Source organism: Theobroma cacao, chromosome 5 (assembly GCF_053813885.1).
Source record: "Theobroma cacao isolate CCN51 chromosome 5, ASM5381388v1, whole genome shotgun sequence".
In the NCBI taxonomy this organism is placed as follows: domain Eukaryota; kingdom Viridiplantae; phylum Streptophyta; class Magnoliopsida; order Malvales; family Malvaceae; genus Theobroma; species Theobroma cacao.
In genome coordinates, this window is record NC_142643.1 from 45,770,307 (window position 1) to 45,794,979 (window position 24,673).

Below are 24,673 nucleotides of genomic sequence, written 5' to 3' on the forward strand. Positions count from 1 at the left end.
TTTGTTGCCTGTGAAATCCGTGATAAACTCAAGAACAAACCCTTTTTAGCCCTGGAAAAAGCTGTGATTTGGTTGTTGGTCGTGGTTGAATGTATGGAAAATTTCCGAAGTAAATGAATTGTCTTAACTATATATAGGTTCTTCATAATCATAGTACTTTTGTCTGGTTTTTTCCATGTTCATGAAAACATATTTCCATGTAGTAAACCGTGTACACGTAATTACATGAAGCAATGCCATGCAAAATACACAGTGAAATAATTATTCACATATGGGAAAAAAGTTACAATTACCCAATCAAAAAATAATTATTCACATACGTGAACCGAACATGTAATAAGAATTTGTTTTTCTTTTTTATTTTCTGAATTCTATTATTAAAACTTATCTTAGAATTTACTTAATTAATAGTATTAAAAATTGAAATTAAAGTCAAATGAGATGTTAATTATATGGCAAAGAAAAGGAATATAAAGAGAAGCAATGGATTGAAAAAGGAAGAAAAAACTCATTTGATTTATTTCTTTTTTATTGGTAAAAAGAAATAAAATTAAATCAAAATGAAAAGAAATCTGTTGGACTTAAGGTGTGACCCAGTCTAGCCCACGTTCTTTTTCTTTCTAGCCCAGCCCAATTTTTACAAATTAGCAATATTAGTAATTTTCCTTGGCTTAAATAGCAAAAATGCCTTTGAATTATGGTAACCAGGGGTAAATTCGTGCATTGTACACAGCTTGTCCAGTTTATACTTTCCCGATGCGATCCACCCATCAAACACGTTACAACTCTCCTCCTCTAGGGTTCATGTGACAAAATTTGAGAGTTTTTTTATTTATATTCAAATAAGTACTCAATTTAAATAAAATTAATTATCATTAAATTTAATATCAATTGATAATTTTTGTTTATGTGACGTATGATATAAGTAATTGACGTGATCGATATAATTGGTCATGTTAATTACCATGTGGTTATATTACGTTAATTTGCCAAGTCATATATCACATGGGTATATCTGATTATAGTTAATTTTTTGTTAAAAATAGAGTTTGTTTGTGTATAAATTAAATTAAAAATTGGTCATTGTACAATAAAATCTGAGGGACTTAATTGAAAAACAATCATAGGACAGGGGCTTTTTCACTATTTAAGCGTTTTCTATTCATTTCTTTTTTAATCCCTCAACACGGTGCCGTAGGAAACTCCACTCCCGATTGGCGATATATCGTCGTCTTCTCTATCCATTAATTTTACAGCAAATAAAAGCCCTAAAGAGCGAAACGATCTTAAAACTCAGTGAGTCAAGCGAAATTTTCACTCGACACTTCGAAAACTATAAGTATTGGAGAAGTCAATCTCTGCTAGGGTTTTTCATTTCTCTCACTTGGATGATAACTTCTCTCTAATTGGCCTCCGAAACTTTCCGATTCAACAATGGGAGCAAGTCGCAAGCTTCAAGGAGAGATTGATCGTGTTCTCAAGAAGGTCCAAGAAGGCGTCGATGTCTTCGATAGCATCTGGAACAAGGTTGCCATTAAATTTACATCAATTCAAATTTTTTATTTTTTGCTTGGTTCCCTAGAAAATGCAGGAAAGTTGACACTAGAATGATAGTCGAATTTTTGTTCCGGTGAAATTGAAGTGAATATTGCTGCAACAATAATTTCGCTCCTTTTTGAAGTGTTTTTGGAGCTATTTTAAATTTGTTTTATTAATGATTAGCTTGATTTCAATGTAATCTTAGTAGAAAAGGCAGAAAGAGAAGGTGTTAAAGATTTTAAAGATGTTTTTTTTTTGTTCAAATAATTAGTTTATCTGTAGTGCAAATTGAGCTGTGAGTTGTTGATTATTGGTTTTTTGGATTATATTGTTGCTTTAGGTTTACGATACTGATAATGCCAATCAGAAGGAAAAGTTTGAGGCAGACTTGAAGAAGGAAATCAAGAAGCTGCAAAGGTATAGGGACCAGATCAAGACATGGATTCAATCAAGCGAAATCAAGGACAAGAAAGTTAGTTGCTTGTTTCATTCTCCTTTTAAATGATTGTGCCATTATTTGATTTGTTTGAATGCCTCTGAGTAATTCTTGTAATTATGTTTGCATTTCTTACTGTTATCTCGTAGTCTCTACGTGGTGTCTTTGAATGACCTTTGCCTTTAGTGATGCTGGTGTAGTTGTATTTATTTATTTGAAACTAATTGTGATTTTTTTTTTCCTTTTGATGTATGTCAACATAGGTTAGTGCCTCTTATGAGCAGGCCCTGGTGGATGCTCGCAAACAAATTGAGCGAGAAATGGAAAGATTTAAGATCTGTGAGAAGGAGACTAAGACGAAAGCATTCTCTAAAGAAGGCTTGGGCCAACAACCCAAAACTGTAAGTGTCATGCATGATTTTTCATTGTTTCTATTACCAATTAATGAACAGCAACAGCAATCATCAACAAACTTAGCCTTTTGCCAATACATGGAGTCGGCTGTATGGGTTCAAGTGGACTAAAGACCTCTAAGTGGTGTAATTGAATCCTTGGCCTTGTGTTTTGTTTGGTGGTATTCAACCATCATAGTCAAACATTAGTTGTGGACTTATCTATGAGTAGTATAGATAGACATGACTGATCCGTTTTTCTTACAAACTCTTCCTTTCCTCATCTTTCCCAGAGTATTACATCTGTCTTCACATCTTGAAACTTCTACCTCAACTGTATGAAATTAATAATGATCGGAAGCAAGACTGTATTTGAAAAATGTGTGATGTGTCAATTTCACTGTAGGATCCGAAGGAGAAGGCTAAATCAGAAACAAGGGATTGGTTGAACAATGTGGTATGAAATCTAACCTTTCTGCCCTTTTTTCTTGCTTTTGTGTCTAAAATGGCTGCAAACCCTTTATCGTGCAAGTTTTAGTTATTGCTAATATGTTTTCCATTCTATCAGTTTTTCCTGTGTATGATGGTGTTTTGGAGTAATTATTACATTTTTTTTCTTAAGCTTAGTTATATCTTGAAACTGCCATGTAACAATAGACTCTTTCTGAAAGTAGGTTGGGGAGTTAGAATCCCAGATTGATAATTTTGAAGCTGAGTTGGAGGGGCTGACCGTGAAGAAAGGAAAGACAAGACCACCTAGACTGGTAGAACTGAAAGAGAAAATACATCTTCTGAGGCTACATACTTGTCTCTCTGGTTTTGATATAACTTTCTTTTTCTTGTTTTCCTCCCCTCAGATACACTTGGAGTCATCAATTACACGGCACAAAGCTCATATAATGAAGTTAGAATTGATTTTGAGATTATTGGACAATGATGAATTGAGTCCTGAGCAAGTCAATGATGTGAAAGACTTCTTGGACGATTATGTGGAACGGAATCAGGTTTTGTTTTATGAAAATTTTATCTTGTTCTGTTTTTTGATCCCAAGCAGCAGTTTTTGGGGTGTTAAAAGGATCTGCCGTTTTTCTTCTAAATCATTTATTCTTACAAAATAGCATCATCTATATGCTCTCTTCTGGCCTTTTTTGTGGTTTTTCCTCTGTTAATGTTTTTTTTTTTTTCTAATTACTTTTGTAGGAGGACTTCGATAACTTTAGTGAAGTTGATGATCTCTACCACTCATTACCTCTAGACAAGGTGGAGTCTCTTGAAGATTTAGTTACAATTGGCCCTCTTTCCAAGGTAAACTTTTGCCAAGTTGGTTTTTCTTGAAGATTCTTGTACCATGATTTAGAGGTTGTAATTCAAATCAGTTTTCCCTTGTGAAATTGCAACTTGCTAAGGCATGCTCTTTACGGGCATATTGTTTTTACAAAATTTACTTGAACAAGCCTCTTATCTTGTATATGGTGTTCAATGATTTCAATGTATGAGCTGGGTTCTTAGATTTTAAGTGAACAGTGCATGAATGGCTTCTTTCATGGAAAATAACTTGGAAAAGGAAATCATAATTTTTAGCAGGGTGCACCAATTCTTAACTTGAAGACGTCTTTGGCCACATCAGCATCTCAAGTGCCTGTGAGTGCTCTCTCTCTCTCTCTCTCTCTCTCTCTCTTTTGGATATCTGTTGATGCACTTACATTTATAAACATGTGCCAAGTTTTCCTATATAAGCTGCTTCATTATTAGTTGATGGCATAATGCTCACTTGATGTCTTAAAATGGATTATGTTTTGATCTAATGAGCAGGGTAGTTCTTCCCAGGAGCATGTTGAAGATACAGCTTCTCAGGATAGTAATTCTGATGTCGCGAGGACTCCACCTTCAAAAAGTAGTGCAACCAATTCTTCTGCTGCAGCAACACCAACTGGGAGCCATGCTACACCTGCTCCAGTGAATCTTCCACCTCATAGTATGTCTGGTGCTTCAACTGCTTCAGTTGTTCTTCCAGGTTCAAGTTCTGCTCGAGGTGTCTTGGAAAGCGCTGGCACTACCAATCCTTCATCTCCTGTAAATTTGCCAAATGCTACAAAAGAAGAGGATATCACAAGCTTCCCTGGCCGTAGGCCATCTCCATCTCTTGCTGATACTGGAGTACGAGGCATTGGTAGAGGAGGCCTCTCCAGTCAGCCTTCATCTAGTATCCCCCTTGTTTCTGGAAGTGCAACTTCTACCAATGGAGCTCTTGGTGTTGTCCCTTCTGTCTCTGACGTGGCAAAACGAAATATTTTGGGGGCTGATGAGAGACTTGGGAATAGTAGCATGGGGCAATCTTTGGTATCCCCTCTTAGTAATAGAATGATCTTGCCTCAGGCAACCAAGGCTAATGATGGCAGTGCACCTGTTGATTCTAGTAACCCTAGTGAGTCTGCTGGACTACCTGGCAGAGCTTTTTCCCCTTCAATGGTTTCTGGTATGCAGTGGAGGGCTGGAAGTTCCTTTCAGAATCAAAATGAGCTGGTATGCTAGTTTGCCATGTATCTGTGTTTGTGCACTAAATGGGTCATGATTGATATAGTAGCTAATTTGTTTGTATTTTCAGGGGCAGTTTCGTGGAAGAACTGAGATAGCACCTGATATAAGGGAGAAATTTTTGCAACGGCTCCAGCAAGTGCAGCAACAAGGCCATAGCAACCTACTTAGCATTCCTTCTCTTGCTGGCGGAAACCATAAGCAGTTTTCTGCTCAGCAGCAAAACCCACTCATGCAGCAGGTGCTCTTTCTTAGATTACTTACTTCTCTCGTTTTCCCTGATCCAAGCTGTTAAACTCCTTACAAACAAGGTTTAAAACAAATCTAGTTTTTTGTTGTCAGTTCATGTTACATATATATAATGAATGTATGCACTACAAATTGGTGGGAAGTCAGATTGGCTTTCTTTCAAGAGAGATAATAAAAAATAATCTTTTATGCTCTTATGTTGTCAGTTCAATTCTCAAAGCTCAGCTCTCTCTATCCAACCTGGTATGGGACTTGGTGGCCAAGCACCCAGTCTTAATAGTGTTACATCTGCCAGCTTACAGCAGTCACCAAATTCCATACACCAGCAGTCTAGTCAGCAGGCATTGGCAACAAGTGTTCCAAAGGATGCTGGTAACATTCATTTGCTTAGTTTTCCTTTTGAGTCTTATATATATATTTGAAGGGTGAGGTCTTTGAGGAGTTTGTGAAAGATATCATATCATCCAAGTTTTTTGAGTACATGCTATGCAGGAGGCTCATCAAACGGTAAATCATTCTATATAATGTAAAGGGTTGCACAATGATGAACCCCCTTTTGCCACCCCGTGTTTCTCTCTCTCTCTCTCTTTTCTTTTCTTTTTTTTTTTTTTCATATGCTATGGCACCATTTGGTTTTTTCTATAGCAATTGGTGGAATATTTCTTCAAACATATTATAATAGCAGAAGCTATCTTTAGAAAACCTGTTATTGAAGTGCACAGTGTGTGTGGCTGTTCTATGAGTAGTCCTGAGAAAGAAATGGAACGTTGCTTGTAATTTATCATCCAGAGATTTCTTGCTTTTTTTCTATGTTTTCGACAGGAGACTTAATTTGGTCTTGCATAATACTTCTATGTTTTGACCAAGAGCTTAATACGTATGCAGATGTTGGTCATGCAAAAGTTGAGGAGCAACAACCACAGAATTTACCTGATGATTCAAGTTCTGAAGCTGTTCCAACGTCTGGGCTTGCTAAGAATCTCATGAATGAGGATGAAATGAAAGCTCCATATGCAATTGATTCTCCTGTATGCTGAATACTTCTTAATCTTATCTATTCTATCATAGTTATTATAGCTGGTGTGGTACTGTTTCTGTTCATATTCCATCTTCTGTTAGGATCATCATCATTTTGGTCACTTTGAATTGGTAATCTGTAGGTCATCCAGTTAGTGTAAGTCCTTGATTTGTGAAATTATATGTGTGTGGCTTGACTAGATAGAGTAAAAAGATGTGTGGGCCTGAATAATATAAAATTAACATTTTCATCTCATTTTGGTTTTGAAAAGATGTTTTTGTTTTCTACATAGAGTATGGTCTTAAAGGTGAATGTTTGTTGCAAAAATGTGAGGGATCAAGATGACTGAAGTGGTTTGTAAATGGTTCTTTGCTCCAGGCAGCCGTATCAGGCTCTTTGACAGAACCGGCTCAAGTTATTAGGGACACTGATCTTTCTCCTGGACAACCCTTACAAACCAGCCAGTCTTCTAGCAGTCTTGGTGTTATCGGCCGGAGAAGTGTTTCTGACCTTGGTGCCATTGGTGACAACCTCAGTGGGTCAACAAATTCCGGAGGAATGCATGATCAAATATACAATTTGCAGATGCTTGAGGCTGCATATTTTAAAATTCCCCAACCTAAAGACTCAGAACGTCCAAGGAGCTACACTCCAGTATGGGGTTTTCCAAGAGTCTTCTCTTGTTCTTTTTCCTTCTTTCAAAAGAAAGTCTTTAGACAACAATTTTATAGGTGTCAAGTAATTGTGATTTGCTTGTATAATACAGAAGCACCCTGCAGCCACGCCTGCTAGCTACCCTCAAGTTCAGGCACCTATTGTGAATAATCCTGCCTTCTGGGAACGCCTAAGCATCGATGGATATGGCACTGGCACTGATACACTGTTCTTTGCCTTTTACTATCAACAGGTAAATAGGTTACTACTCTCTCACTTCCTCTTTCTTGAAATGCAATCACTTGGAGCTCTCCAACATGTCAAATTTTGTGCAGAACACTTACCAACAATATCTGGCTGCAAAGGAGCTGAAGAAGCAATCTTGGAGATACCATAGGAAATACAACACATGGTTTCAGCGGCACGAGGAGCCAAAAATTGCCACGGATGAATTCGAACAGGGAACCTATGTATACTTCGATTTTCACATAGCAAATGATGACCACCAACATGGATGGTAAGTCGGCCTGGATTTCATCGTCTTTTCAAATGATTTAACCATACGACCTGCATGTATAATTTTATGATATATACACTTGTTATTCTTTGTTCTTTTTCAGGTGTCAGAGAATCAAGACTGAGTTCACCTTTGAGTATAATTACCTTGAAGACGAACTTATGGTATAAGAGATGTGGAGAAGGCAATGATATAAGTATAATTTGCTGAATTTTGCATATGTGAATGGAATCATTGGAACCTTCTAGAAAAGCCTCGTATAGTTTAGGGGCATATGTGAAATTCAAAGATGAAGAAGAGATGCCAACCATGCCTATAACCTTCCTTTCATTTTATTTCTCTTGCGAATGCTTGGATCCTGAGATTGCTGTTGCATTTGTTTCTGACTAGAAACCTGCTTGTTCTTTGCAGCGGGTCAAGAAAATTAATTTAGAGTAAATATTTAGTTATAGTTTGCTATTGATTGTTATTTCCAGAGTTAATCACATAGTAAGATCAAAAATTGAAAATTAAAAAAAAATAATTTTAAAAAAATAAAGATAAAGGTAGAACGGCCGAAAAATAAAATAAAGTAAACATGGAAAAACGACCATTTTTTTATTTTATACTTGTTTTTTTTATTGAATGTGGGCATAATTACGTCAAATCTTACGTATTCTAAAATCAAATATATATATTTTGTTATTCTACTTATTAAACGTTTGTTTACAAATTAAATTATATTACAATCATCTTTATAATTAAGAATATCATTAATTCATATAAAAAAAATATCGTTGGGTATTACACTTCAGAGCTCCATTTATTTGAAAACAATAAAAAGATTTAACCTAAACAAGATGATAAAAATAATAGAACTGAATGTAATTAATAAATATTTCATTAATTCTATATATTTGGCTAAACAGAGCCCAAAGATGGTGATTGTTTGATGAGAGTGTATTGTCTTTTCCACAGGCAGGCAGCTGTATCGGAGCCTCTTTGATAGAAGCCTGCTCAAGTGATTAGGGATGCTAAGCCCCTACAGTCCAACTAGTACTGTCTTCGAGCGGTCTTGGTCTTATCGGCCGGAGAACTGTTGCCGACCTCGCCGGCTGCCGCCATTGGTGAATAATGCTGGAGCCACACGCCTGGTAGCTGCCCTCAAGTGATGGATATGGCACTGGCACTGATATAGGATCGATCACAGCTTTGAACTTGGCAAGTCATGCACTCGAAACATTGTTATCGGAAAGAGTTTGATGCTTTCTATTATGGAAAATTACGAGAACTTCCACTAACAATGTTTCACATACATGCTCTGCCAAGTTCAAAAGTGTTCTCCATCCCTCAAGTGTGTCTTTTTCTTCGAAACAGGTAACTGCTAAAGGGTACAATAAACATTCTAATGCATGTATGAAAACAAAGCTTGTCCTTGGAACTCAACCGAATTCCATAAGCAAAGATTTCTTCTAGGTTTATGTTTTTATAGTAAATCAACTTTTTATTCGACACCATAATAAAGCATAGAGAAACTAATAAAAAAATGATATACGTTTTTACATTCCACTTAAAAATTCGGCTTATTAAGCTGACATTGGTTGAATTTGTTCGTTTATCTAATGATTATTGTCCAATGAACATAAGAAAAATGTGGGAAAGATAAGGTATGAATAGGTGTGATAAAGCTGGGTGGGTGAGTCCCAGCAGATAAGGGTTGCTTTCAAATGAAGATTTCCACCTGAAAATCTGAGTTTGTGGTACTTGACATTGCTTCCAACTCCATCATCTTTTCCTTTTGGGAAGGGAAACTGGGGGTAATTCAATAGGGGAAAAAAGGGTAAGTAAATTTAATTGGGATAAAGCCAACAAAGGGGAGGAAGGGTACTTGTAAAGAAAGCAAGAATTTTGATCTGATATAGAGATAATCTGAGAAAGGGAAATTTCAGATGTCATGAGTATTTGTTGGCTCTCGGGGAGGGCATGCTGTCCTTTAAAGCCTACAGGCCCATATCCCCATTGAATCAAAAATCATTGTAGACAAATTAAGTCATTTCTTTTTTCAAGAAGTTCACGAGAAATATTTTAAATTTAACTCGTTCGATTATTATTTATGTCAATTTATAAAATATTATCTGTTTTAAATTATTGAACTTCACGTCAATTGTCGTACTCGTAATTGTTTTGATCATAACATCTTTCTGCCGACTCGAATTTAATTCTCTTTAATTTTTTTTATCCATTATTCAGTCACATGTTAAGATTCAATTATGTATTACGAACTCCAAACAGAAACAAAAAAGTAACATAAAGAAGTTGGACTCGATCTTCCATCCTCTATTTGTCAATGTGCACTTTTTGTTTCGTACAATTCAAAGTTAAGAGGCTTGAAGCATTCACAGTTCCTGGTCATGGAGTAGGTAGGGAGAAAGAAAGAGTCTTCAAGGAGGAGGAGATGGGGTGGACCATCAAAGGCATGAGGCTTGGACTTTATGACCAAAACAAATGTACTGTACCTGGAATTTGCTTGGTATAGGATGGTCATCAAGCTCGTAATTTTAAATAAATTAAAGCATAGAAATCTTTGAATCCCTAATTATCATTATCAAAAGCATAGTCATTTGGGATTTTTCAGACGAAAAATTTTTTTTACAAAATTTCAATGAATTACTTTCATGAATTAACAACGAAGGTTAATTTTATTATTTTTTGAAGAATTATTGACGTAACTTATTAAAAAAATTTTGTCAAAATTTTTAAATTAATTTGAAGTTGATGAGTTTCTAGTATATATACGAGTCACAATCATAAATCAAATTAATGCAGGTGAATTTGAAGTAAAATTATAAAAACAATATGTACAATTTCTGATATTTACGTATCAAACATATATTCTTTATGTGCTCAATATTCTTACTTTTTATATTATAAAAATATTTTTAAATGTTTCACGTCCAATTCTTCAGAGAATCAAAATACTTATAAGCGTGGGTATCTGACACTCGTTCAGATTAATCTTTTAAAGGAAAAATAATGATCTTGTGACAAAAAAATATATTAAAAGTAAAATTTTAATCTTATTAAGAGATAAACTTGTGACGTTAATTTTTTATATACATATATAATTTTTATCAAATATGAAACAATTTATCCTAACGTGGACCAATGAGTAACTTATTTTATTGGTTGAATTTCATATAATAATAAGATTTTCAAACATATCAACCTCATCTGTGACCTACCTATGCTTCCTCTTTTCCTCAAAGAAAACAAGAGACCTTCCAAAAATAATGCAGCTTCTTGCCTCATCTAGACTAATCAAACAATTACATGATTGCTATTTGTAGGCCATGCTTCATCATGGAATGCCATTTAGTCATACTGAATTGTATTATATATTAAATTTGTAGGATTAATTTGTTTCCTAATGTTACTAGGTTTATATTAAAATAACATAAGTTAACCTTCACACGTTTTCTTTTATTTTTTAGTTATATAAACTTTGATTTATTCAAAGAATGATGAGTTACTTTTTCATTATTATATATGACAATTTGATGAATTATTTTAAGAATTCAAAGCCTCGGACTGTTGTCGTTGCCCTAACTTGATTAATCAAATTAATTAATTTGGTGGGTTGGTGTTTGAATTGGTTGTTTAGGGCTTAAATTAGGAGTATTATTGAAGTGAAAGCAATTTCTTATCCAAAACTTTTGAAACCATAATGGGTTAATCAACATATAATTAATTAATTACTTAATTGGAAGTTGAAATTGAAACTAATGGAAGAGTGTGGACCTTGTCAAGAGAATAGTGAAAAGAAAACTTGAACATGGAAAATGATGTGGAACCACATAATCAACCACCTTGGCATACTTATCACAACAAAACTTTCTCTCTTTTATATTTTATTTGTTTAATTTCTTATAATCTTTTCTCCTTTTTTTGCATATTCGAAATGTGATTTTATATATAGATTTAAGATAATTTTAATTCTTATTTTTTTAAAAAAAACCCACATTTATATTCTAGTAAAATGTATGGAAATAATGATGAAAAGCTTAATAAGGTAGCTAGTAGGCCATGGAGTGACCCCCCAATGAAGAAGAAGGAAATGGTTTAGTGAGATGTAAAGATGGGCAGATGACAATGGCCGGTCATGGAGTTTGTATATATATGATAATTATATGTCTATGATGAACCTTATCTTCATAATTTTGGGTGGTTTGGACATTAAAGAAGAGTCAGCCACAAGCCTTTGTTTCCTTCCCCACACCACCCTAATTTTTTTTTTCTCAAGAAAATGACATGGATTTTTTATGCTTTTAGACATTTTGCCCATATTTGGGGGAGCTAGAACGCCATTACCTAAATTAGAATTTAGATTGGGTGTCATTATCCAAAACTTGAATAAAAGCAATCAACTTACGAGTGCGGCAATTAACTATCAATATATGTGTTATGTCACAGTCCACACTAACTTGTAAAGTATTGTTCGTTTTGATTCATTGAATTTTTTTTTTCCAATTTTATCCCACAAAATAAAGTTTTATAAGTTAAATATAGTATGAACGCTAAAATACCCAAATACTTAATCTCACTCTAATATATAACCGATGTGAAATTCACGACTCTTCTCTAAGATTGTGACATATTACACTCTTTAAATCATATATCCTCGTTAGGTATTTACCTTTAGTGGGTTAAATATATTTCAATATAAGTAGAACTCCACCCCCGACTCAAAATTTCAAATCGGAGAGAATTATAATAGTAAAAAAAAAATCCCAATTGTCGAGATCATTTGTGTATTAATACTTAAGAATTCCAATTCCAATGTTAACCATCTTTTTTTTCGTTTTTATTGAGAAATATCTAACTTTTTGAAAGTCTTGATGGGTATATTTTTAATGAAAACAATTACACATTTAAAGCTACATGTATGAGACAACTATGGATATTAATTTTTTTTCTTTTTTTTTTTTGGAAATTTTATATATCAATGTGACAATGTTGAGAATCATTTATAAAACATAAGCCCATCAGTTTCATATTTTGGGTATGAATAACTGTATGACAGCAATGTCTGAATGCAACCACATGGGGATCCATTATGTACCTTTGGTTTGCATTAATTGATACCTTTTCCTAATTACAGCTCTTGCTTACTTCTTTTGAGACATTGGCACACAGAAAGCAAGCCACGCCTAAACTATAATTTTAACTTGTAGGATTCAACCTTATGAGTTCTTTCTTGTTTTAATTTCTTGCAATAAGGTTTTTATTCATAGATGAAATTTATATATAAAAGTGATAAAAAATTAACCCGACCCAACCCGTATTAATTAAAAATTTTAACGACAATGTTGATCTAAAATAATCTAAACAATAATTTAATTAATATGTTACTTTGAAAGTAAAATCATAGTAATACAAAAACTAGGTCCAGAGCGTATTAATAATTTTTTTATTATTTTAGTCATTTAATTATTAAAAAATTAACAAAATTTCACGTGACATTTTACGTTACAGTTACTATAACGGCTCTTATCACGTGAATATGTTCGTATAATAATCAAAATAATTTTTATCATCATGTAGATATGAATAATTGACGTTGAATATCATATGCAATGTTCATTATCTTTTTAACCGCCGAACGATGATCATTTCTCCAAATCAAGAGGTCAAAATGAAAATTTTAAAAGGATTGAATGATTAAATAGATAATATTCAAACATTTTGCAATTTTTAGTTCTTACAACTGAACTCGAACTGAACTAAACATGACATAACTTAACTTTCCAAATCTCCCTAAAACCAAACAGAAATATTGACCTGCTAATCCAAAAAGTAGTTTGAAAAGAGAGGAGACGAAAAAGAGACAAAACAAAAGGCACCTCCCCTCCTATCTTCGGGCCCCGCTTACGTGTAACCCTGTCGGTGACCGACCACCTGCCCCAAACAAAAAACGAAAAAGTTAACTTCATCCTTAAATAAAATTAAAATCTCAATAAAAATATATTTATTTATTTTTTCCAACAAACTTATGTTTTAAAAAATTTTAAAAAATTGGTAAAAAAAAAAAACATGAGTCAGTTGAGAGATGACGAAACGGGGGCTTCGTGATCCCACATCGGACATTGTGCTTCTGAAACGTGGGTTGTCTGTGGCCCACGTAATCAACCGACATTCAAAGCAATCAGATACCTGAAACGACACCGTTGTTGCCCTTTTTTTATTCTTATTTTTTTAGAATTTATTTTTTTTGGGTTTTCTTTTGGCATAAATGAGAAAAAAATTGAATTTTTTATTAGAATATTAGAAATTGTGAAGTAGCTTTCTTTATTCTTACTCACTAAACCATGAGGGAAAAGAACAAAAAAAAGTATGACATCGACAGAAAGAAAGGAACTTTTTCAGAACCTCTCTCCTTAATTTATCTGCAATTTCTTAAAATAATTTATAAAATAAATAAGATTTTTCACAAATTATTATTGATAACTATTTTATTCCTCTTTCTCTCTGTTCTAGAGATTATCAACCCTGTTCTATTGCAACATCAAATACTTTTTCAAAGCACAAAGCTCTTATTTATAGCCGTTAACTTTTATTCTTCCAAAACCCAAAAGGAACTTTTATTCTTCTATTTATTTTATTTTTATATTTCCATCACCAAGAAAAAAAAAGCCAAACTTTAATATATATATATATATATGTGTGTTTGTGTGGTGATTTGATTTTGTCCTTTTAATGGTTTGATCAAATTGGCTACTATTAATAAGATATTCTCTCTCTTTCTCTCTCTCTTTATCAAACTTTTCCCATTTGTCAACTTTTGCTTCATGTTTACACCTTAATTGAAAATTCACATTTTCTCTTTTAAGCTCAGGCACACATTTTTTTTTTCTATCTGTGCTAAATTTGAATGCTTTCCTTTTGTTCTCTGTTCTTCTCCCCTGTTTCTTCTCTGTTCTTCAACTCCTCTTTCCTCAGTACTCCCTTTCTGTCTCTATATTTCCTTCAAAACCCATCCTTTATTTTGAATAAACTTTCAATGTTCTCCCTTTGATTGCCCTCCTAAAAACCATTTGTGTTTCTGCCTTTCTGGGTCTTTCTTTTGCTCTGCTTTTTTCTCTGCTTCAACACGTTTGTTCTTCAACAGCAAAAGGAAAAGAACTTTTTTTTTTTTGGTGTGGCGGTTTCTTGTAGTGAAATATACAAAAAGGGATATAAATTTTCTCTTTTCTTTTTGAAGGATATTTATATTCCTTTTTTTCCCTCTTGCCTTTCAGTTTCAGTTATTGGATTCTTTTTGTTTTTCTCTCTCTCCCATGATCACAAAAATTGCTTGATTTTCGCCTGATCCTGCAAAAACCACCTTTCCTTTTATTCTTAACAAAGTTACATTAATAAATAACGGTTAAAACCCCATAAGAAAAACCCTGGCTTTCATTTATTTTGCTAACTCCCTCTCCTTTCCAGCAACCTCCTTTAGCCTTAAGCTTCATCCCCCTTCTTTTTTTTTTTTTTTCCTTCAAAAGCTTTCATATTTTTTGTAACAAAAACATGGGTAATTCTTGGTTTCTAGGAATATTATTACCAATATTCCTTTGTCTTTATCTCTTTGGTAGTTTTGTCAATGGTCTTGGTGTGAATTGGGGTACTATGGCAACACATAAACTGCCTCCCAAAACGGTGGTTCAGATGATTAAAGACAATGGGATAAAAAAAGTGAAGCTTTTTGATGCAGATTCAAATACTATGAGTGCTCTTGCAGGAAGTGACCTTGAAGTCATGGTTGCTATTCCTAATGATCAGCTTCTTGCTATGAATAGCTATGATCGTGCTAAAGAATGGGTTAGGAGGAACGTCACAAGATATAACTTCAACGGAGGTGTTAACATTAAGTAAGTTCATTTTTGAGGTTTTCTTTGTTGCTGCTAGCTTGTCTTATGGTTTTTTTTTTATATAAAGATTTGTATATGCTGTTGACATAATATTGTTTTTTGTATTGCGGATTTTGGTAAACTCTTTGCTTTATTCGGGAAGTATTTAGAGTTCGCATCAAGGAACTTGATTTAGTTCCAAATTTCCAATTCTAGTTTTGGGATTGAATGTTTGAAGTGTTTGGTGTTAGTTTAGTTTGTATTAGATTTTTGTTGCAATATAGTAAGTTCTCTATATATTTTGCTTGAATTTGATGATTGGGTCTATAGAGGGTTTTTCTCTTGTTCAAATTATTCATTTTGTATAGGATTACAACTTTGTTCTGTATTCCTCTTGATTGGCTTTATGGTTTATAGAAACCATCTAATTAATAGAGAGCTCTTGTTATTATTGGAAGTTATGATGATTCTGGATGCTAATAAGAGAAGATAGATTTACTAAACTTTTCTATGAGTTCCCTTTTTTTTTTCTTGAAACTCAGCTTCTTTTGCTTATAACCCACATTAGAAAAATTAAATGTCAATTTTTGTTAGCAAATAGGGATTTTTTATTAGTTGACCTAATTCTTGAATGGCAGTTTGGACTTGTTTTTTTGGTAAAACTAATTTATGACATAAAGATGTGCATTTAATGAGCTCAATTGGCTTGTTGTCCCTTAGGTGTGTTTCTGTTAAATCTAATTTTAGTCTAGTTCTTATTTTTATGTTCTGTGAGAATGAACCAATGGGACATTATGTAAACTTCATGGAAAAGTTTGCCAGGAATCTTACCACAGGATTTCAACTTTATGTTTATCAACTTTTATTTGCCTTTGTACAGATACTCGACTCAGATGGCTTTAGATTCCTGCCATTGGTGCTTTACTTTGGCAGCTTTATTCTTAGCATCAAAGGATGGAAGGAATCTTGGCCTTTTTAGAATCTGCCCACAATGTGCAATATATCAGAATTGAGATATAGAATTTATCAAAAAAGTGTGAGAGATTTCTTGAATACATGGTTTGAGCTTTCAGCATTTCTGACATGGTCGTTATGACCTGTTTAATCAATTTTGGTGCGGTGCCATAGTTAGAGTTCCTGCAACTGATAGCTCTGTCAGCATTTCTGTTGTTGTGATAGTTAAGAGACCTCCTTTGGCCTGATCCGTAATTTCTTATATTACAAACTTCATCAAAGGGAATCATGAAGGTTTCCCAGAAGGATTTTTAGGGATAGAGAGTAATTAATTGAACAAACTGCTCATCTCATTTTCTCGTTGGGATAATTATTTCGAATGGAACAAAATTCTAAGCGTGTCTTTATAGGAAGCTGATCACTGAAAGATGCAAATGGTGTTACTTTCTGTTAATGGTGAAGTAAGGAATTTGTTCAAGTGATGTTGCAAAGCAACTGCTTTGTGTGCTTGTGAATGAATTTATTAACAAATTTTCATCCAACATCCAATTTATACATTTCTTATGTACTTGTATCTAATTCTAATGGTATTAGATGGGTGGATTTGTTAATGATGCTACGGGCAATTAATCTGCAGAGTCTCTGACCATCTATTTTGTTCTTGCACAGGTATGTAGCTGTTGGCAATGAGCCGTTTCTCACAACCTATAATGGCTCCTTTGTAAACATCACATTCCCTGCACTTCAAAATATTCAAAATGCACTTAATGAAGCTGGGGTTGGAGACTCCATTAAGGCTACTGTGCCCTTAAATGCTGATGTCTACAATTCACCAGAGAGCAACCCTGTTCCATCTGCTGGCCGGTTCCGGTCTGATATCAGTGGAATTATGACACAAATTGTTGATTTTTTAAGCAAGAACAGTGCACCTTTCACCGTAAACATCTACCCTTTCCTCAGTCTCTATGGAAACGACGACTTCCCCTTTAATTATGCTTTCTTTGATGGAGGAACCCCTATTACCGATAATGGGATTCAGTATACTAATGTTTTCGATGCCAACTTTGACACATTGGTTTCAGCTCTGAAAGCAGTAGGGCATGGTGACATGACCATTATTGTCGGGGAAGTGGGTTGGCCTACAGATGGGGACAAGAATGCCAACGTGGCTAATGCTCAGAGATTTTATAACGGGCTTATGCCTAGACTTGCAGCCAACACAGGCACACCCCTGAGGCCTGGCTATATAGAAGTTTACCTGTTTGGCCTTATAGATGAGGATGCCAAGAGCATTGCTCCAGGAAATTTTGAGCGTCATTGGGGAATCTATAGGTATGATGGGCAGCCTAAATTTCCACTAGATCTTTCTGGCCAGAATCAAAACAGGTTTCTTATCGGTGCTCAAAATGTTGAATATCTTCCTCAAAAATGGTGTACGTTCAATCCAAATGCAAAGGACCTTAGCAAACTTGCGGACAACATAAACTATGCTTGCACCTTCTCAGATTGCACAGCACTCGGGTATGGATCTTCTTGTAACAACCTTGATGCCAATGGAAATGCTTCCTTTGCATTTAATATGTACTACCAGGTGCAAAATCAGAATGACATGGCCTGTAATTTTCAAGGTCTGGGCACGGTTACTACACAGAACCTTTCACAAGGGACTTGCAATTTTATCATTCAGATTGCTTCTTCTTCTTCTTCTGTAGGTCCCTCACTGGTGGGAATAGCATTTTTAACAGTGTTAACATCTCTATTACTATAAATTTGATTCTGTAGATAACTGGGCTGTACTACTTTTAGCAGTTTCTTTTTCCTAGCTTCTTTTTGTATGTTACAGACTCTTGGGTTATTTTTTTTTATCAATTGATTTAATAAAAATTTCTGATTTTACTGCTCCCTAACTAGAACACTTACTTGGTCAGAATGATTGATTTCATGCTTGTCAGTTGTATGATAGTCTTGGCTGGGATTTCTTCTGTGTTAGGATGTCTTATGACAGACTTCAGAATCCTTTTCAGCTGACCAAGTGATCAATGTCTAGTTCTATGTCACCTAAACTCTGCTGGCCTCCAAGTTTTCAGTAATGAAAGCATCATTTACTGTCTAGAAACCATTTTTTTAGCAGGATAATATGCTGAAAGTCTTCGGACTTAATAATTCTAGTGGGAGAATGATGCTTTCATATGTCATATAAGTGCCATTCATGTTTCTTACTGTTCTTTGGTGCTTAAGGATTGAGAATAAATATCACTATGCTTGTCCTGGATTATACCATTCTAATCATAGGATGAAACCAAGAAAATTATGAATCTGTTGGGTTCATCTAGTTTACCAACAGTTATACGGTAGCAGCCAAGCCAATCATACAGGTTTACATACACTACAAACCTGAAGAAAAATCCAATTACTAGCCCAATCCCAAATTGGCAATTGGGTTGGGTTCTTTGAGTTTGTCCAGGCAAAGAATCGCATTTCTTTCTTAGACAAATTGATGGCTATGGATGGTCCACTTCCATCAAATTTACTTATTAACAACTATTAGGTGATGGCCACTTGACACCTTGCACACCTATTAATCATAATGATAGCATGAATTATATAACTTTTGACCCCTTTTTAATCACCAAGAGGAAAGCATTACTATTCAAACTTTCCAAGATTTTTAATCAAAATCTTACCCTTAATCATTTTGAGCCAAGCCATAAGTTCTTACTTAGATTTTAGGAGAAAAAGATTGGCACCTAGTCAATATGCTATCTCCTAACCTCTGTTCTAATACCCACATAATTATGCCTAAATCATCCTTTAAAAGGAAGAAAAAAAAATGTAGAAAAATTTGCAATTTGTTTGTTTCAATTTATTTTTTTTCTCTGACCTTTTTTTGGTATGGCCAAAACAAAATAATACATTGAGGAAATGACTCCACACACAACACCAAAACCCATGGATCCTTCTCTTTTTGATTGGATTGCTTTGGGGATGGGACCCCAATACTTCATTGTCACTAGGGTTGGACAATAAACATTAACAATAAATCCCAATGGAGAGACTCTTCAATCATGCACCCTCAAAACCCCCTACCAACACAACAAACCCACTTGTGCTTCTCTCAATTGGATGTGAAATCTCATAAATCAAATCTTTTTTGCACCAAAGCCACAACAATAACTTTCTTATTCTTTTGCCAATGCATTGCATCTTCATGGGAAATCAATTATCATATAGATATGATGTTTTGACTATGTTTACTTTATTTCAAATTTTAAATTTCATTTAGTGGGTAGTTAAAGTTTAGGTTACTGCTTGGTATGAGACCAACAATCATTAGGTTCAATATATTATTTTAAATAAAAAGTTTATTTAACAACACCAATCCCCAATTTACTTTACTAACCTTTGATTTATTTTGTTAATCTTTTCGAGGTTTATTGTTATTTGTTCGCTGCTGATATAGATAATCACCACTAATTAACATTATAATAAATAATCATTTATTATGTAACATAAGGATAAGATGGCAAGGTGCACATTATAATGAATTATTGAATGCTAGAGGCAATGCATAATTTAGGCACTAGCCTTTGATCCTTCAACTACTAGGTCTTAGGGTTTTTTTCTTCTTTTTTTTTAATTTTTTAGATACTAGATTGATATTAAATTTCTCATATGTAAAAGGAATTGAACAAGAACAAATATTGAACTGGTTGGTTTTTTGTGATGGAAAAAAATTCTCCCCTTTTGCTGATATTGACAATTAACCTTCCCTTAGTCATATCCATGCATCCATGCACTTAGTATGTCGGCAATTATCATATATATTTTCGTGTTCAATGTGATGAAATATAATTTCTACGTAAAATAATTCGTATTATGTATGTACATGTACATATATATAAATATACATATAAATACAAATAACATGCATATAAAAACGTCAATTTAATCTAACCGTTGGTATCTTAATCCCAATACAAGGTTAAGGTCCAACTTTGATCGCATTAATTTCTTTGATTTTGCTTCGATTTACGTCAATTTTATGTATATATGTATGTATGTATGTACGTTTACGTAAAATATCGAGAAAGACAAAGGGTGATATAGGGAATACAAAATGTGGGTTTTGAAGTTTTCAAAATATGGGGGCAATGTTGTGAAGGGACCCATTGACAAAGGTGTTGAGTGGTATATATAACACATAACAACCACCAACTTAGATTCCAAAGACTTTTGTCGGTTCAATCATTCTAATTTCTTTGGGATATTTCAAGTGAAAATATAAAAGTTTTTAAAGATTATGATTAAGGAATTGCAAACATTAAAGCATAAGTATAATTAATAAGAATAAAAAAAAAAGATAAGAATAGCCTTCTTGCATACTTGTAATCCAATGTCTCCTATGCTATAAATTTCATTTGATTACATAACATAATGTTATATTCTTACAAAATTGACAAATAAAATAAATAAAAAATAGTATTAAAACAATAAAAAAAGCCTGGGTTTATTGAGAAGGTAAAAGCTTTAGTTAGGGTTTGGTGGTGAGCAGGACATGACTTTGGAGTCTTGACCATGGTAGGTAGCAAGTATGCAACAAATTAATGCCTTATTAATCTTTTTTTTTTCCTTTTTTTGGTCTTTATGACATTGAATATAAAGGATAAACTATACTTATGTCCGTTTTAATTTTAATTTTTTTCTCGTAACATCATGTGTTTTTTTTTTCTCGATTAGTATCTTGTGAATAAGTTCAATTCTTATAAAGAGTTATACTGTTAATTTATTTGATAAAATTATCAAAATATTTTAAATTTAAAAATTAATTTATCGATTCACACTTAAAATATTTCAAAATAACTTATCCATAGAGTATTAATTAAAAAAAATTAAAATTAGAAATGTATAGATAGAGTTATTTACGATAAGATGTGATTATTTTTAAGTTTTAAAATTAGTATGTATTATTTTCCCTCACATTAGGGTTCAAAATTGTTAAAAGAAAATAAAAAATATATATATAAAAAAAGACTTTTTCATATTTCTTTTTATTATTATTATTTGATGGGAATCTTAAATCTCATGTGTTTTTGCTCAAATTCTGCTTAATGGAAACACAAGACAAACAAGGGTGTTCCTTTTCCCAGAAATGGGAGGGAAATTTTAGAAGGCAAATAGAGGGAAAAAGAATACAGTGGAAAGAGAAGGACAAGAATCTCTTTCAAGAGAAAAGTGTTTTCCCCCATTTTCATAGAATCCATTGGTAAAAGGGATAATAATGGAAAACAAGGTCACGTGCATGCTGGAATCCATCATCTTATCCCCCCTGTTAGCTGGCGTGGCTAAGACCCCAAAAAAGAAATATCCAAATTCTAGAAAAAGTATAAAACATCAGTACTAATACTAGATTTATTCTAATAAATATTTTAATATTGGTAATAGGATTCTTAGTACATAGATTCTTTGAGGAAATGTCCTTGCAGATCGGAAGCAGCCAAGAAATGGGTTTTTGATTTTTTGTTTCTGTTTTTGATACTAAAATGTAAGTTGGTCATGGGATTTTCATGTCCTAACCAACATGAAATAGTTGCAATGACCTAAGGGGCAGGATTGTTCCATTAGGATTTGACAGATTTCCAATAGCAAACAAGGTTAGAAACAGGAGACATTGCCTAGTTGTCTTAGGATTCTAGTTTGGTTCAATTTAAGTACAAAGAAGGCCAGTGTCTTATGGCAAAAAGAGAAGACAAAACTGAAGCATAGAGAAAAGGATATGTCATAAAATTGCAGAGGGGAAAGCCCATAACCTATAATATTAGGTATATAATTATGCCACTAAAATGCCTCAAGAAATAAGGGAATTACTACAATACTAGTGAAGAATTTTCTTCAAATTTTTTTTTCCTATCTAAACTTTGATTTACATTAGGGAATGGGGGTTTCAAAAAGGAAGGGAAAGAGAAGAGAAAAAAGGAAAAAAAGTCATCACTGCTCACTAGGAATTGAAGACAGCAAAGCCATCCTCATCTCCATCACTTTCTTGTGAGAATTGGAGTGCAAATAGCTCACAAAAGTAGGGCTTTTTGCTGGCCTATACTCTGGCAGCAACCTCCCTGATTTGTACCTCACCCCACATGCATTGCATAGAGTCTTTGGACCCAATGGTCCAGCTCTCCACTGTGGGGTCCTTTGTGCTAAGCAATGGGTGCACCTCCTTGGCTGCTGCTGCTGCTGCTGACCACTATTCCCCTCTAGGCTTCCCAAACTCTCTTTGCACACCACCACCGTCTTCTCCCCTTCCATTTCCTCTTTCTTTGATTCTTCTGTCTCACTATTTCCCCTCATGTTGCTGCTACTATTGTTGCTGTCATCTTCCTTTTTGGGCACAATGAGTTCACTGTCAGCTAACCAATATGCTTGTTGAAGCAAAGGGGGGTCTGAGCTAGCCAAGTGGAGGTTTTGGTTGTGTGAGTTTAGTTGATATGACCAGCTGGTAAATGGGTTCATTTTGGTTTTGGATAACGTTGTGGCAGCCACCCTCTTTCTTTTGCTTCTAGCCTTGCCTGGAACTACAAATTTCTGCAAGGAAGGTGGAATAATTTGTTGGGGCTTCTGCTGCAAGGATTGTGCAGGCTTTGTTGCAGTTGTTGTACTTTTGTTCTGAACATTTGTAGTTGCTGCTACTGGGATGCAGTTCCCTGTGCTGGATAAACAGTCCTCTACAAATATAGACAACCATTCCAAGCTTTTATCCACTTCCTGCAATTTGTTTAGCCACAAAAGCAACACTTTAAACTCATCAAAACTAAAAGAAAGACAAAAACTTTAACAAAACCTTCTCTTCTGTTCCCATTTAGTTATACAAATGCTGTACACAAGCAAGAAATAAGAGGAAAAAAAAAAAGGAAGAGAATCCAGGACTGTGGGTAGCCATGCAATAAGAGAAAGGGAGAAAGGAAGAGCAAACTGACCGTATTCTGAGCAGGGAAAAGGTCATCAAGGGTGCCAGTGGTGGCTAAGGTAGCACCAAGTTTGGAGCAAGGAGAAGAAAGGACTTGCTCTTGGTGGTACTCACCGGAGACTGACACATTTTGGCAAAAATCCATAGCAACAAAAACCAAAACAAAAGGGAAAGAAAAAGAAAAAATTGTACTTTCTTGTTACCCTCCAAGAGAGAAAGTGAAAGATAGAAACTTGAAACGAAAACTCTTGAAGAGAGGAAGAAAATGTTGGTGTATAGGAATAGGACTATAGAGAGTAGTAAGGGGGCTTTGCTAAGCTGTCTTCAATTTTGGCCCCCTTTATGGCCTGGTTTTCTGTCGGCAGATAAAGCTAAAGAACACAATCAAAGCTTATTCAATCACAAGGAAAAAAGGAAAAAAAATACAAAAGAATTGCCCCCATATCCCTCTCTTTCTTACTGCTTAAATATATATATATAAGGTGATAAGAATTAGAACTGTTTTTCTTTTTTTTTTTATCTTTTTTCTTGGTTTTTGTAAATTAATATACTAGGACAGGTGACAATTTTTGAATTTGGGTTTTTCTTTTTTTATTTATTTTAAAATTTTAGTATTGGTTTTGAATTTGGGTACATAAGGTTAGGGAGGGAGAGTGGAGAGAGACTTTTGAGTGCAGCTGTGGAGAAGGTTTTGATCAGTGGGGCCAGAAATCTGAGGCCTGCTCTGGTAAAAGAAAGGCCACTGGCATCTCTCTCAAAACTACAAAAAAAGAAAAGATAAAGAGGAATAATGAAAGAGGGGGAGGGGGTGGGGGAGCTAATGAGACCAGGAAGGCAAAGTACTAACATTAACAGTGTGAGCTTGTACAGTACAATAATCTGCTAGATTCTTAAATGAAAGTTTAACTTCCTTTCTTCTTCCTTGGCCAAAATAAAAGGTGCAAAAATAGAAAAGAAAAAACTTTCTTAAACCAGCTTTTATCAGGTGATGTTGATCTTGCAGAAGGCTGCATGGAGGGATGGAAATTTGTTAAAGGTGGGGAACCAATAACTTTGCTGATCATAGTCATTTGTTACACTATGAATGTTCATTTTATCAAATGATCTATTGTCAGTCAATCTTTCTAACGTTAGGCCCTGGATATTTTGGGGGTTGCAGCCTTATTCAGAAGAGTCTCATCTTTGATATTCGCAGTGATCAAACTGTATCTTACTGTAATTCCATGGCCATTGGAGTTTCAAAATATATGATTCCAACCCTTGTAATCTTTTTGAAGGCAAAGTTTGATTTTGGGTTTTTCTTCAAGCAGCATTTCCTTATACATTTTCAACCTTCCAGTTAATAATATGTTGCTATACTTTCCAAGAAAGTTGCCTGAATTATTTCTGAAGACCCTGTCTTTAAATTTGGCTGTTCCCTGCTAATGAATGCCGTCACATGCTAACAAGCTGTCCTTGTAAATCAGATTTTCATGACTCTGTCCTTAATAAATCTAATTAATGGGAAAACAAAAAACAGGAACCACTAGCTAATATAGCTGAAAAGGACA

The 24,673-nt window shown here is 34.3% G+C and overlaps 3 protein-coding genes across 4 annotated transcripts; 2 read left to right on the forward strand and 1 right to left on the reverse strand.

The window, feature by feature from the left end:
- The first annotated feature begins 1,203 nt into the window (after positions 1 to 1,203).
- Positions 1,204 to 7,807, forward strand: LOC18600281 (transcription regulator NOT2/NOT3/NOT5 family protein). Of its 2 annotated transcripts, none has more exons than XM_018121995.2 (16): positions 1,204 to 1,527; positions 1,880 to 2,011; positions 2,239 to 2,376; positions 2,774 to 2,824; positions 3,042 to 3,131; positions 3,225 to 3,371; positions 3,568 to 3,672; positions 3,949 to 4,008; positions 4,180 to 4,890; positions 4,973 to 5,143; positions 5,358 to 5,523; positions 6,037 to 6,179; positions 6,548 to 6,823; positions 6,936 to 7,076; positions 7,159 to 7,340; positions 7,444 to 7,807. In XM_018121995.2, exons 1-16 carry the CDS (start codon positions 1,435 to 1,437, stop codon positions 7,508 to 7,510), a joined length of 2,673 nt encoding a protein of 890 aa, XP_017977484.2. In that variant the 5' UTR covers positions 1,204 to 1,434; the 3' UTR covers positions 7,511 to 7,807. The 2 variants fall into 2 exon arrangements, with proteins under 2 accessions (XP_017977484.2, XP_017977485.2); XM_018121996.2 differs by having other exon boundaries at positions 3,952 to 4,008.
- Positions 7,808 to 14,144: 6,337 nt separating this feature from the next.
- Positions 14,145 to 18,069, forward strand: LOC18600282 (glucan endo-1,3-beta-glucosidase 8-like). The gene is made up of 2 exons (XM_007030638.3): positions 14,145 to 15,229; positions 16,832 to 18,069. The coding sequence occupies exons 1-2, from the start codon at positions 14,889 to 14,891 to the stop codon at positions 17,928 to 17,930; spliced, it is 1,440 nt and encodes a 479-aa protein (XP_007030700.3). The 5' UTR covers positions 14,145 to 14,888; the 3' UTR covers positions 17,931 to 18,069.
- Positions 18,070 to 22,045: 3,976 nt separating this feature from the next.
- On the reverse strand, positions 22,046 to 23,578 carry LOC18600283 (uncharacterized). Its single transcript, XM_007030639.3, has 2 exons — positions 23,134 to 23,578; positions 22,046 to 22,921 (listed from the first exon to the last, which is right to left on the reverse strand). The coding sequence occupies exons 1-2, from the start codon at positions 23,266 to 23,268 to the stop codon at positions 22,148 to 22,150; spliced, it is 909 nt and encodes a 302-aa protein (XP_007030701.1). The 5' UTR covers positions 23,269 to 23,578; the 3' UTR covers positions 22,046 to 22,147.
- Positions 23,579 to 24,673: the final 1,095 nt, after the last annotated feature.